Genomic DNA, 13026 nt, shown 5'->3' with positions numbered 1-13026 from the left:
GAGGTGGGGCCTTACCATCAGCCCCACCAAAACTAAGCACCTACCTGGGTATTTTGTACCATCGGACACTACACCCCCACAACTCCCAATCGGTGATGGGGCAGTTGTGGAGCGAGTGGAGAGTTTCCCATACCTGGGCAGTGTGCTTATGACCAGCTCCAGTTTAACAGCAGAGGTCTCACTCCGAATCAGTCGAGCGGCAATATCTTTTCATCGGTTGCGTAACGCTGTGTGGAAGCTACCTGGTCTGTCGCTCCGCACTAAGCTTCAGGTCTTCTCGGCCACGGTCATTCCCTCCCTTCTCTACGCTTGCGAAACGTGGACCCCCCTAATGGAACATCTTCGCCGGTTAGAAACATTTAGGCTGGCCTGCCTACGATCCATCCTGGGTTTAACCAGACTGGATTGTGTGAGGAGCTCACAAATCTTTGAAAGATCTGGGCAAGGTCCCATCGGCGAGCTCCTCCGGCGGGCAAGGCTGCGATGGCTGGGTCATGTAGCCCGCATGCCCAGCCACCGCATGCCGAAACAGCTTTTGTTTGGCCGGATTGAGGGGGCTAAGCGGGCGCGGCACGGGCTAGAGAAGAGATGGAGTGATGTGGTGCAGGAGGACGTGGAGCTGAGTGGACTTGCCGATGACTGGTACCAGCGGTGTCAAGATCGGCCTCTGTGGAGGAGGCTCGTGAAGGATGCTACTGGGCAGTTGGAGGCAGTCGCCCTCCAACAACAACGGAGGACGAAGGAGCGACGCTCAGAACAACGAGCGGAGCGCCGGGTGGCTAAAGCACAGCAGGTTGGCACAGTAGGGGGCACAGGTGGTGCATCAGCCAGTCATCTCAGTCAGTCGACCCGTGGCACCTGGGTCTGCCCCGTGACCTCCTGCCAGCGGGCGTTCGACACTTCACTTGGCCTCAGGGTGCACATAGCCTGGCACAAGCGTCGTGGTGACGTCACCGCCACTTAGTGGCGAATGGCGGTTGTTGTGTGAGTGTGTGAGTGTGTGTGAGTGTGTGAGTGAGTGTTGGTATGGGGAGCATAAGACAGCAGCCACATTATGGGGAGCGGTGGGGCAGCGGTTAGCGCTACGCTGCGCTACGAACCTGGCGACCCGGGTTCGATTCCCGCTCATGGTCAACACCGGTGACGATTATCTGAACCGGTCCTGGGCCTCCCCTGGGTAGACTCAGCCTCAAATAAGTACCTGGTGTGGTGTGTAGTAAACATCGTCAATAGGGAGACAAAGGCGGTCGGGCGTGGTGCTGGCCACCCACTCCCTCGTGTACCGTTCCGGCCTTCACAGGTGCTCGCTAACAGCACTTGCCCCTACAGTCTGTTAAGGCTACACGGGGGATCTTTGTGTTTGTGTCACAACACAGCCCAGCGTTAACACTCCCCTAGGTAGACTCGGCCTAAAATTAGTACGTGGTGCGCGGTGGTGCGTGTTGTCACGTTGGCGTCAGCGCCGCCTCGTGCGCTCTATGCTGCCTTAATAGGTGCTCGCTAACAGCCAGCAGTAATCTGTGAGTACACGCGTGGGTTCCCGTGAGTGGCAAATGCGTGCGTTGTATGTGTGTGTGTATGTATGTGTGTATGTATGTGTGTGTGTATGTGTGTGATCGCGCGCGTCCGCGTGTCCCGTCAGGTGAAGCAAATCATGGAGGAGGCGGTAACTCGGAAGTTTGTGCATGAAGACAGCAGCCACATCATCTCGCTGTGCGGTAAGGGCCCCGGGACAGCCGAAGATGGAGACAAACGACCGCACAAATAAAACACTCCGGCAAAAGTTGTCTGCGCACGTTGCAGCGCAGGTCCATGGCTCAAACTCCCTCCATCCCATCCCACCGCCACGTCTTCACCTCGCAGCGTCGCGACTCCATCGTGCGTGCTGGGTGGCTCGGGCTCACAGCGCTTAATCACCTCCTTACTCATGAAGGTAGCGACTTCTTTCGTGTCCCCGTGGCCCTCGTGTCCCCATAGCCCTCGTGTCCCCATGGCCCTCGTGCCCCCGTGGCCCTCGTGTCCCCGTGGTCCTCGTGTCCCCGTGGCCCTCGTGTTCCCGTGGCCCCGTGTCCCCGCGACCCTCGTGTCCCCGTGGCCCTCGTGTCCCCGTGGCCCTCGTGTCCCCGTGGCCCCGTGTCCCCGTGGCCCCGTGTCCCCGTGGCCCTCGTGTCCCCATGTCCCCGTGGCCCGTGTCCCCGTGGCCCTTGTGTCCCCGTGACCCTTGTGTCCCCGTGGCCCTCATGTCCTCGTGGTCCTCGTGGTCCTCGTGTCCTCGTGTCCCCGTGGCCCTTGTGTCCCCGTGGCCCTTGTGTCCCCGTGACCCTTGTGTCCCCGTGGCCCTCGTATCCTCGTGGTCCTCGTGTCCCCGTGGCCCTTGTGTCCCCATGTCCCCGTGGCCCCGTGTCCCCGTGGCCCCGTGACCCTCGTGTCCTCGTGGCCCTCGTGTCTCTGTTCCGCATGTCCTAATGTTCCTGGTGTCACCGTGCACCTCGTGTCTCTGTATTTCTCATGAGTCCGTGGTGTGAATACCAAAACAAACCCCCCCATACCCCCCATGTGGCCGCGGTGACCCCCAAGAAACCCCCCCCCCCCTCAATAGGCGGCGAGGCATGCGAGCCAGTGGTTGATGCGTCATCGACATCTATTCGCGACGCCGTGATTCACCGCGGTATTTATAACCGTGGCCGCCCCCCCTACACCACTCCATCCCGACGCCGGCAGTAATGAGGACATTTCCCATCGCGGAACGGCGATCCTCCCTGCTGCCGGGGGCTCGGACACGCTGCCCAGAGTGGCTCGTCTCCCTGGGGACCTCCCTTGATGATAGACTGACCTGTCATGTCTCGTGACCTGTCGGCCTAGAGTGAATGTAAAATTATAATGATGATAATGATAACGGCCAGCCCTTTGTCATCCCAAGCGGTGTCGGTCGTACTTCGCCCGGCTGGTCAGTGTGGATTGGGGCAGGAGGAGGCCCAGGGCCGGCTCTGATATCACTTTCGCCACTGACGTTAGTCGTAGCCGGGAATCCAACCCGGGTCACTGGGTTCGTAGCGCGGTGTTCTAACCACTGCACCAACACTCCCAGCCCCTATCTACCGTCGGGAGACCAATGTGCATTGGTATCTGTCCGTCTAGATTCGAGAGAGACTTGTCTGCACAGAAACTTATCTCTCTAGACCCTGTAGAAATCTGACCGTCTGGTAGACCAACCTTAAACCAGTAGTTTGATAGAACTGATTCGCAGTGGTGGATAAGTACAAATTAAATCACCCACCACCGCGTGTCATTTACTCTGCCTAACAACAGAAAACTACATCTGACATTGGGCCTTCTTCAGAGCAGAGAGAGAGAGAGTAAGACAGTGTGACGGCGTGTTGTTCGTTCTGAACAACACACGGTATAACCCGAAAGCAGACGGCGAGAGCTCTTGAGAGAGAACTCGCTTTGTTTGTCTGCCCTGAGCAGCCCACACCAAATATCTCGCGTGTCGGTCCCACCCGAGGTTCCAATGTCTCCATGTGGGGCCGATAACCACGTGGCACCAAGCGGCACCAAGCGGCACCAACTTGTTCTCGTCTGGCTCACGGAGTAAGGGGTCTGTCTCTGTGTGTGTACACAACACGGGGAGGCCACGTTCACAGCCACGTGTGCCAAGCCTGGCCCTGCGTCACGAGCGTAGAGAGGTTCCTGTGCTTCCGTTCGCTTTGTCCCTCGTTGTTGTATTAATCACCGTCGGTACGATACAACTGGTGTCTCCGAATGTATGTATATATATCGTCAAAATTAGATGGATTCAATTATTTAAACAAAAAAAATATATTGAAATATTAACAAATTCCTACCAGAACGCGTTTAATTTGTTGCGCTCGGCGACGCGACAAAGCAAATTCCCCGTGAATTTTTTTACCATTTTTTTTTTACAACGCGCACCCCTCCACGCGCGCCGTCAGCTGAGCTGTCGACAACGAGCTGAGAGTCGCCGCCGACTTTGTGGTGCAGCGGCACGCGCGCGATGCCATTTGGCCTTTAAATCCAATAACGCGAGCCGGCTTGTCGTGGAACGTTCCCCGGAATTTGCAGAGAGGTTTCGCTTTTAAATTAAAATTAAACTCCGAAAAAACAACAAATCCCCGCCAACCAAACGCTGCGTCCGTCTCTCGCGACACACGATCCCACGTGTTTATACCCACGGTGCCCTGCCCCCAGGGCCGGATTCAGATTTTGTAGGCCCCTGGGCTACAGGTACTGTGAGGCCCCCAGTAATATTTTCAAAAGGAAAACAAAGTTAACAACTAATAAAATTCAGCAATCACAAATGAAATAATTTTTTACTTCATCTCTGGAGACTCTCCAGCTGGCGGAGGCCCCCTGGGCTGCAGCCCCTAAAGCCCCCCCCCCCCCACGCCTTGATCCGGCCCTGCCTGCCCCACCCCCAGCACCGCACTCTGACGTGCTCGCTTTCCCGTGCCGATTTAACATTCACCGCGCTGCGCCTCCCAAACAAACCCTTCTCACGACACGGCGGCGGCGGCGGGACGAACCCTTCCACTCCCCTAGTCGCACGGAGTCATCGCGAGAGAGTGCGGTGGGGGTGGGGGGGTCCGTGGCTGCGAGCGCGCCCAGTTTAAATCCGCACTCCAGAGCCCCTCCTGCCCCCCCCCCCCCCCTTGCCTCTGGTGCGCTGGAGTCTCCGTTTGATTTGAGGCCACTCGACGTGGTTTTGTGACTTCGTGTCAGTAAGCATGGGCCGAGTTTGCGGGGGGGCAGGGGGGGTGCAGGGTGGGGGGGGCACGGGGGGTGGATCACGGGGGGGGGGCAATACCCCTTCCAAATTGGACACGTTAATTCATTTATTTATTGTTTACAATTGAGATAATTAATAAGAATAAATAATAATTAACAATAATTAATATATGCACCCGTCGATTCCTACTGTGCGGGGCAAAGCGAACTCCTGCAACCTCCCCCCCCCCCTCACCGAATATAGAAGTCAAACTCCGCCTATCTCTATAAGAAATAATATACATTCAGTACATATCTATCAGAAATATATAACGTGTTTTTTTAATTAATAAAATATTAGTATTCCACATCCTCCCTAACATCACACATTGCCAACGTCCTGACGTTCTGGACGGCGTCACCAGGGTCGTCGGCGGCACGCCGGGCTCATGAGAGCCGGCGGCGACGTGGGGGCAGGGATCCTTATCACGTCCATAAGGAATAGACGGTGTGCTTCAAAAACATGTTAACACTTTGAAGAATGTTGCGACAACACCACGTGACACGTGCTGCTGCCTCCGGGCTCTGAAGACCACCTGGAGAAGATTTCAGGCCACGCGTTGATAATGATGGATAACTTTTGCAAGCTATTAACATTAGATTTTGCCATCATGTTACAGTTTATTATCCGTTCTTTTTCCCATTAAAAATGATCGTCCCAAATTAGTTTTAACATTTTTTTTGAAGCACCCTATATACACGGTCGAGATTAAAATGTCTTACGTGAAGAAAAAAACCACGGACCATATAGCGAACCACTGTGGAAGTCTGCGCTCCTTCAGCGGAGGAGGAGGAGCAGGAGGAGGAAGAACGACACCAACTCTGTGTCTGCTGGAACCATCTCCCGTTGTGCCGAGCAGCAGCAGCAGCAGTTGATGTTGACGTTGGCATCGAGCTCCTGAACACGCTGCTGCTGCTGCTGCCATCATGACACAAAAATATAACGCGGAAAATAGGTTCCTCCTTTCTGGAAATGTCCCACCAAATGGTGCTGTTGGGTTTGAATATTACATCCATTTTGAAACCAGCTGTAACTTTACGTGAAACGCTTTGTGTGTGGTCGGTCACTGTGGATATTCTGTTATTTGACGTCTTCTCTGCATTATTATTATGATGATTACTTGATGTGAGTGGTCGTTCCTGTGGAGCGTCTGGAGATGCTGCAGGTGTCACGTCGCTTCACCGATCTAAATCTCTCGTGACCCTTGGCGGCAAGGTCACCGTAGAAGCGGGACCCGGACTTACATTTTGGAAAAATCGAGAGGGGGAAAAAATAAAAGCGACGACTCTGCACCGCGATGACGCAATGCCAGGAACACGTCGGGGAGGGGGGGGGGGTTCGTGGTCGTAGTCGTTTGGCTGCGACTCGTAGTCACAGCGCACAGCGGTGGATGTTGTGCGCCGTGGGTGACGGCATCTTTGTTTTTCCCCGGGTCGCTGACCCCGACGCTGCCCTGGGCCACGCGCGGCGCTGACCTCGTGGCTGAGGTCGCGTCGCCACCAGCGGCTTTGTTGTTTTACTTTGGCGTGCGGCCCCGTCCCGTGCACGCGACGTGGGAACGTCGCCCGTGGTGCCAGCACGGCGCGGCGCAGATCCAACCGGCGGCGATTCTCACGCGCACAAATCCGTGCGCATCTCGCGATCACCGCAATCGATTTTAAGTCGACGAACCGGCCGCCGCCCCCCCCCCCCGCCTTTCGTTTACGCGCCACCTGACGAGTCGCCCCGTGCGCCCTCCACCTCCCCGCCCCCGGCCCCCTGACCCCTTGACCCGTGCGCCCCCCCCCGCCCCTCCTTCCCGGCCTCGCGACGCCCAGGCGCGGTGGAGGGCTGCCTCCTGCACGGCCTGCGCCGCCGCGCCGCCGGCTTCCTGCGCAGCGACAAGACGGCCGCGCTCTTCACCAAGCTGGGCAAGGTCTTCCCGCCGGCGGCCGAGCTGTGCCGCAAGGTGCACGAGGTGGAGTCGCGAAACGACAGGTGCGGGTGCGGCATCGCGCCCACGGGTGCGACGTGGGTACCGGCTGTCCTGTGGGTACTGGTAACCAGGTGGGCACCCCTTCCCAGCCATCACGGTGAGCTATGCGAGCAAGGTGTCCCGCGGGTATACCGGCTGTCCTGTGGGCGTACCGGCCGTGCCGTGGGTATACCGGTAGTGACCGGCAGTGCAGAGGGAATACCTGCGGTGCTGTGGGTATACCGGCGGTGCTGTGGGTATACCGGCGGTGCTGTGGGTATACCGGCGGTGCTGTGGGTATACCGGCGGTGCTGTGGGTATACCGGCGGTGCTGTGGGTATACCTGCGGTGCTGTGGGTATACCGGCTGTCCTGTGGGTATACCGGCTGTCCTGTGGGTATACCGGCGGTGCTGTGGGTATACCGGCGGTGCTGTGGGTATACCGGCTGTGCTGTGGGTATATCGGCTGTCCTGTGGGTATACCGGCTGTCCTGTGGGTATACCGGCTGTCCTGTGGGTATACCGTCTGTCCTGTGGGTATACCGGCGGTGCTGTGGGTATACCGGCGGTGCTGTGGATATACCGGCGGTGCTGTGGGTATACCGGCTGTCCTGTGGGTATACCGGCTGTCCTGTGGGTATACCGGCTGTCCCCGTGGGTATACCGGCGGTGCTGTGGGTATACCGGCGGTGCTGTGGCTATACCGGCGGTGCTGTGGGTATACCGGCGGTGCTGTTAGTATACCGGCTGTCCTGTGGGTATACCGGCTGTCCTGTGGGTATACCGGCGGTGCTGTGGCTATACCGGCTGTCCCCGTGGGTATACCGGCGGTGCTGTGGGTATACCGGCGGTGCTGTGGCTATACCGGCGGTGCTGTGGCTATACCGGCGGTGCTGTGGGTATACCGGCGGTGCTCTGGCTATACCGGCAGTGCTGTGGCTATACCGGCTGTTCCCGTGGGTACCGGTAACCAGGTGGGCACCCTCTCCCAGCCGTCGTGATGGGCGTGTGAGTTGCCGTCTGCCTTTGCTCCGGCTCTGCCAGCCGCTGTTCTCGATGGGCCTCCTTCGAAAATAATGGATTTGAGCACACCTTATATAAGCACCGTTCTGATATAAGCAACACGTGCTTACTTTATAGTGGTGGCGGGAAGGCAACGGTCAACTTCTGATACAAGCACACTCGGGATATAATCACACCGGGCCCTGCTCTCGAGCGGTGTGCTTATATCCAGATTCAACCGTAACAAAAATAAATGTGTACTTTTGTTTACCGAGGAAAGCCTCACTGAGTCTCGACACCATTTTTTTTCAGGAGGGGGCCCAACATTGTCGATGTTCGGCCAGTTCCCTGATTATTGTTTTACAGCATCGGCCGCGAGTACGCCGCTCCACACGGATGGGTTCATGAGCCACGTGCTGTGGGGTTCATGAGTCACTTGCTGTGGGGTTCATGAGCCACTTGCTGTGGGGTGCATGAGTCACTGTGCTGTGGAGTTCATGAGTCACGTGCTGTGGGGTTCATGAGTCACTTGCTGTGGGGTGCATGAGTCCTGTGCTGTGGGGTTCATGAGTCACTTGCTGTGGGGTTCATGAGTCACTTGCTGTGGGGTTCATGAGTCACGTGCTGTGGGGTTCATGAGTCACGTGCTGTGAGGTTCATGAGTCACGTGCTGTGGGGTGCATGAGTCACTGTGCTGTGGGGTTCATGAGTCACGTGCTGTGGGGTTCATGAGTCACTTGCTGTGGGGTGCATGAGTCCTGTGCTGTGGGGTTCATGAGTCACTTGCTGTGGGGTTCATGAGTCACGTGCTGTGGGGTTCATGAGTCACGTGCTGTGAGGTTCATGAGTCACGTGCTGTGGGGTTCATGAGTCACGTGCTGTGGGGTTCATGAGTCACTTGCTGTGGGGTGCATGAGTCCTGTGCTGTGGGGTTCATGAGTCACTTGCTGTGGGGTTCATGAGTCACGTGCTGTGGGGTTCATGAGTCACGTGCTGTGAGGTTCATGAGTCACGTGCTGTGGGGTTCATGAGTCACGTGCTGTGGGGTTCATGAGTCACGTGCTGTGGGGTTCATGAGCCACGTGCTGTGGGGTTCATGAGTCACGTGCTGTGGGGTTCATGAGTCACGTGCTGTGGGGTTCATGAGTGACGTGCTGTGGGGATCATGAGTCACGTGCTGTGGGGTTCATGATTCACGTGCTGTGGGGTTCATGAGCCACGTGCTGTGGGGTTCATGAGCCACGTGCCGTGGGGTTCATGAGTCACGTGCTGTGGGGATCATGAGTCACGTGCTGTGGGGTTCATGAGCCACGTGCTGTGGGGTTCATGAGTCACGTGCTGTGGGGTTCATGAGTCACTTGCTGTGGGGTTCATGATCCACGTGCTGTGGGGTTCATGAGTCACGTGCTGTGGGGTTCATGAGTCACGTGCTGTGGGGTTCATGAGTCACGTGCTGTGGGGTTCATGAGTCACGTGCTGTGGGGTTCATGAGTCACGTGCTGTGGGGTTCATGATTCAAGTGCTGTGGGGTTCATAAGCCACGTGCTGTGGGGTTCATGAGTCACGTGCTGTGGGGTTCATGAGTCACGTGCTGTGGGGTTCATGAGTCACGTGCTGTGGGGTTCATGAGTCACGTGCTGTGCTGCTTGGCCACCTCGCAGCCCGGCAGGGCCGTGAGTTTTGTGAGCTGGGAAGCTTCGCGCTCTCGGGGCTTTTCCTTTCCCCCGGCACTTCCGCTGAGCACGGTTGGCTACGTACGGTGCGCCAGAAGTTCAACGTGCATCCCATCACCGCAAAGCGTCTCTGGGCCACACGAGGCCGGTACTCGAGGGGGAGTTTCTTGAACCTCGCCGCTAAGTTTTTTCACGCCCAGTCACTTCTGTCACGGGGGGGGGGGGGGGGGGGGGGGGTGTGGAGCGCTTACGGTCGTGGAAAGTGAAACGAGCTTCTTTGAAACGTGACGTTTCCCCCCGCCAGACGATGAGGAAATAGTTCCCCCCCCAACCCCTTTCTCTGCGTGACCCGCTAACCCTTTCCCCCAAAGCAGGGGTGGGGGGACGTCCGGCCCGCGGGCCGTGTAAGGCCCCGCGAAATCATTTCGCGTGGCCCTGCCAAGGCAACCGCAGGGGGGAACTCGAAATTCAATAAATCTCGGAGCAAACCTGGAAAAGCATTCGCGAGTAGCAACAACATCGTCAATACCAGTTAACATCACCACACGCCTCGCCAAAGAGAGGCAGTTCCAGCCATCGCATTAGGGGGGTGAGTTAATTAAATATTTGACCAAATATAACAGGCTAATTTAAAAGTTGATACTATTGTATGCGCCGCGAATGATGTTATATAAATATCCAAATGGCCCTCGGCAGGAAAAAAAGTTCCCCACCGCTGCTCCAAAGCATCGTCAGCGGCGCCGGGTCGAGCGGTCGCCCGCGCCAGGAGGGTGCCCTTTGACCTGCCCGCGCCCAGCCCACATCGTGTTGTCGTCTGCTCGTCTAAGCGCGCCGCCCGCGTGCTTGCGTGCCCACGTGACCGCGCGCAGGAGAGGCCACCAGTCCCTGAGCCAGGACAGCTCGAAGAAGGGAGGGGGGCTCGGCAAGGGCGGTGGCGGGGGGGGTCTCTCCCCAACGACGGTGAAGCACGTGTGGGTACGCACAGCGCTGTTCGAGCGCGTGCTGGACAAGATCGCGCAGTACCTGGTGGACAACGCGTGGTGAGATCCCTCGGGTGGGGGGTGGGGGGTGAGATCGTCGACCCGCGTCACCGGCGCCCACGGGCCGAAGTCGTTGACGCATGAGAGGATCCGTACTCTTTGGTTCTTTCAGTAAAGTCACGTAGTTAGAAAAACATTGTTTTTCTAAGAGTATGGATTCCTGCAGTCACGAAAGCTTCAAAGCGATATTGAATGAGAGGATCGGTTCTCTTTTCGTGACCGCTGTCCACATTTAGAATCAACATCCACGTGTTTTGAGTATTTGGCTGCTATACGATTTCCACGTGGTGGTGGTGGTGATGATGATGACGATAATCCACTTCGTTGGGCCATCGCTTGTTGATAGCCAGGTCGCTTCTGAAAAAAAGCCAGGAGACAAAGTCGTTCAATCTTCTTTGGTTCTTTCGGTAAAGTCACGTAGAATGAGAATAAATTAATAAAAAAATAACACAATAAAATTCTCACGACGTTTCGGCCACAACACAAGTGGCCTTCTTCAATTTATTTCATTAATTTATTATTTTATTCTCATTCTACGTGACTTTACCGAAAGAACCAAAGAAGATGAATCCTTGCAGTCACGAAAGCTTTAAATCGAAGTCGTTCAATCGCTTAGTTTAATTGCTGTGGTTATTAACCTGGCCACGTGAGTTGGATTCTCGGCCACCGCTAATTCACGGTGGAAAGCGATGTCTGAACAGGACTTCCGCCTCTGCACGTACCAGCAACTCGCCATAGCACAGTCCCCTATTAGCATAGCTCAGTGGGCCCTGCCTGGCAAAATGAAACACGTTTTTTTTAAAATATAGTTTTCGTTTAAATTGACCGCGATTCAATTGTCACGGCGATCTCTCCGTGCATGGCCCGCCCATGGCGCCGTCTGCGTCACGGAGGCTCTGGGGGGAGCGAACGACAGCCGCGCTCACGGACTTCGCTCCTTTTTATTACAAAACTCCCACCCCGCTCATTTGTCAGCTGCTCGGTTAATTATCCGGCCGTGCCGTGTCACTTCATCGGTTATTCTTGAAAGGGGGGGGGGGGGAGAAATAATAAGGCAATTATGAAATCGATTTTCACTCTTTAGCCTCCGGCTGCCGCTAGTGACCCATCGCCAGTCCTCACGGGACCTCTCACTAGAACCGCTTTCTAACCGCGTTAAATCTCTCACTCTCTCAATCTCACTTTCGCTCTCTCTCTCCCATGCTCTCTCACTCTCTCAATCTCACTTTCGCTGTCTCTCTCTCCCATGCTCTCTCACTCTCTCAATCTCACTTTCGCTCTCTCTCGCCCCTCTTTCTCACCCTCCCTCTCTTCCCTCCCCACCCCAACCTTGCGCTCTCTCTCCGTTCTCCCCGACTGCGCCGTGACCGCTGTGCGTGAACCCACAGCAAGTACTACGAGAAGGAGGCGCTGCTCATGGACCCTGTTGACGGAGCCATCCTCGCCTCGCTGCTCGGTGACACGCACGCACTCGCACGCACACACACACACATGCACGCACTGGCACGAGAGCACGCACGCACGGGCCCTCACGTTCGCACGCTCGTCGCGTGTGCAAGCCCGTGCACGAATGCATGCGTTTTGTGCGTGTTAGTTTGTTGTCCTTCCCCCCCCCCCCGCACCTCCGACTAACACGGCCGACTACGAACGGTGCGAAAGAAGTTCATCGCTCGTGCACGCGCGCACGGCCGCCGACGAAATCCCACCCCCCTCCTCCTCCTCGCGTTTTTTGGGCGCCGCGTAAATTCGAGCCTCGATCGATCGTCGTTCCGCGACGTGACGGCGTCGCCTGCCCCCCCCCCCCCGTGTCGTCCCCTCCCCCCACCCCACCCCCCTCCTGCGCAGTGGGGCCGTGCGCGCTCGAGTACACCAAGATGAAGACCGCCGACCACTTCTGGACAGACCCGTCGGCCGACGAGCTGGTGCAGAGGCACCGCATCCACAGCGGGCACAGCCGCGCCGAGTCGCCCTCCAAGCGCCCGGCACTCAACATCAGCCTCACCGAGGTGAGGGCGCCGCCACCCCCCCCCCCCACCGCTCCGCCCCCCCCACCGCCCCCCCCCCCGCCCCCCCCCCCGCCCCCCCCGCATCGATTTGCCCGTGCCGGCCCGGCACCGGGCGTCGTGGTGAAGAGGGAGACGCGGGGCGGAGGGGTGACCACGGGAATTGGAAGTGCAGCGATGGATCCTTGAATCTATCGGTGCGGCCGTGATGACCTCGTTAATGCTTTCCTAGCCACCCCAGTGTGCTGCCCCTAATGGGGGGGGGGGGTATGCAGAGGGGAAGTAGGGGGCCTCTGTTAAATCTTAGGGGGGAATAACCCCCCCACCCCCGAAGCCCTCCTGCTCCGGAATCAGTAGCGGTTGTGCATCACGACTGAACATCAGTGAAAGAGAGCTTAGTAGCTCATCGGATTCCTCCAGGACAAATCAAATATCATGACTCTGGCGATTGAGCTCAGGTCACGACGGGGGGGTTGGCGGCGCTGTGAGAGATCAGCTGCAGCACCGCGGTGGATATCCACACGCGCGCCAGCGCTGTGCACGAGCGTGTGTGCGCTGTGTGTGTGCT

The 13026-nt window shown here is 57.2% G+C and overlaps 1 protein-coding gene across 5 annotated transcripts in view; it reads left to right on the top strand.

Annotated features, from left to right (window-relative positions):
• LOC116939260 (small G protein signaling modulator 2-like) overlaps positions 1 to 13026 on the top strand; it is a 70245-nt gene that overhangs the window by 24678 nt on the left and 32541 nt on the right. For 3 of the 5 annotated variants that reach the window (XR_012938834.1, XM_032947454.2, XM_032947453.2), the window contains exons 3-7: positions 1643 to 1718; positions 6604 to 6832; positions 10285 to 10455; positions 11844 to 11911; positions 12301 to 12461. Coding sequence is in view for 4 of the 5 variants with exons in the window: in XM_032947454.2 (XP_032803345.2) it covers positions 1643 to 1718; positions 6604 to 6832; positions 10285 to 10455; positions 11844 to 11911; positions 12301 to 12461 (705 nt within the window). In the remaining variant the exon portion in view is untranslated. The remainder of the gene's footprint in view (positions 1 to 1642; positions 1719 to 6603; positions 6833 to 10284; positions 10456 to 11843; positions 11912 to 12300; positions 12462 to 13026) is intronic. The other 2 variants (XM_032947456.2, XM_032947455.2) reach the window with 1 other exon arrangement.

This window comes from Petromyzon marinus, chromosome 5, assembly GCF_048934315.1.
Source record: "Petromyzon marinus isolate PM22_M1 ecotype Great Lakes invasive population chromosome 5, UKy_Petmar_22M1.pri1.0, whole genome shotgun sequence".
Taxonomy (NCBI): domain Eukaryota; kingdom Metazoa; phylum Chordata; class Hyperoartia; order Petromyzontiformes; family Petromyzontidae; genus Petromyzon; species Petromyzon marinus.
The sequence above is the reverse complement of the archived record's forward strand: the minus strand, read 5'-3'. Positions and strand labels throughout refer to the sequence as shown.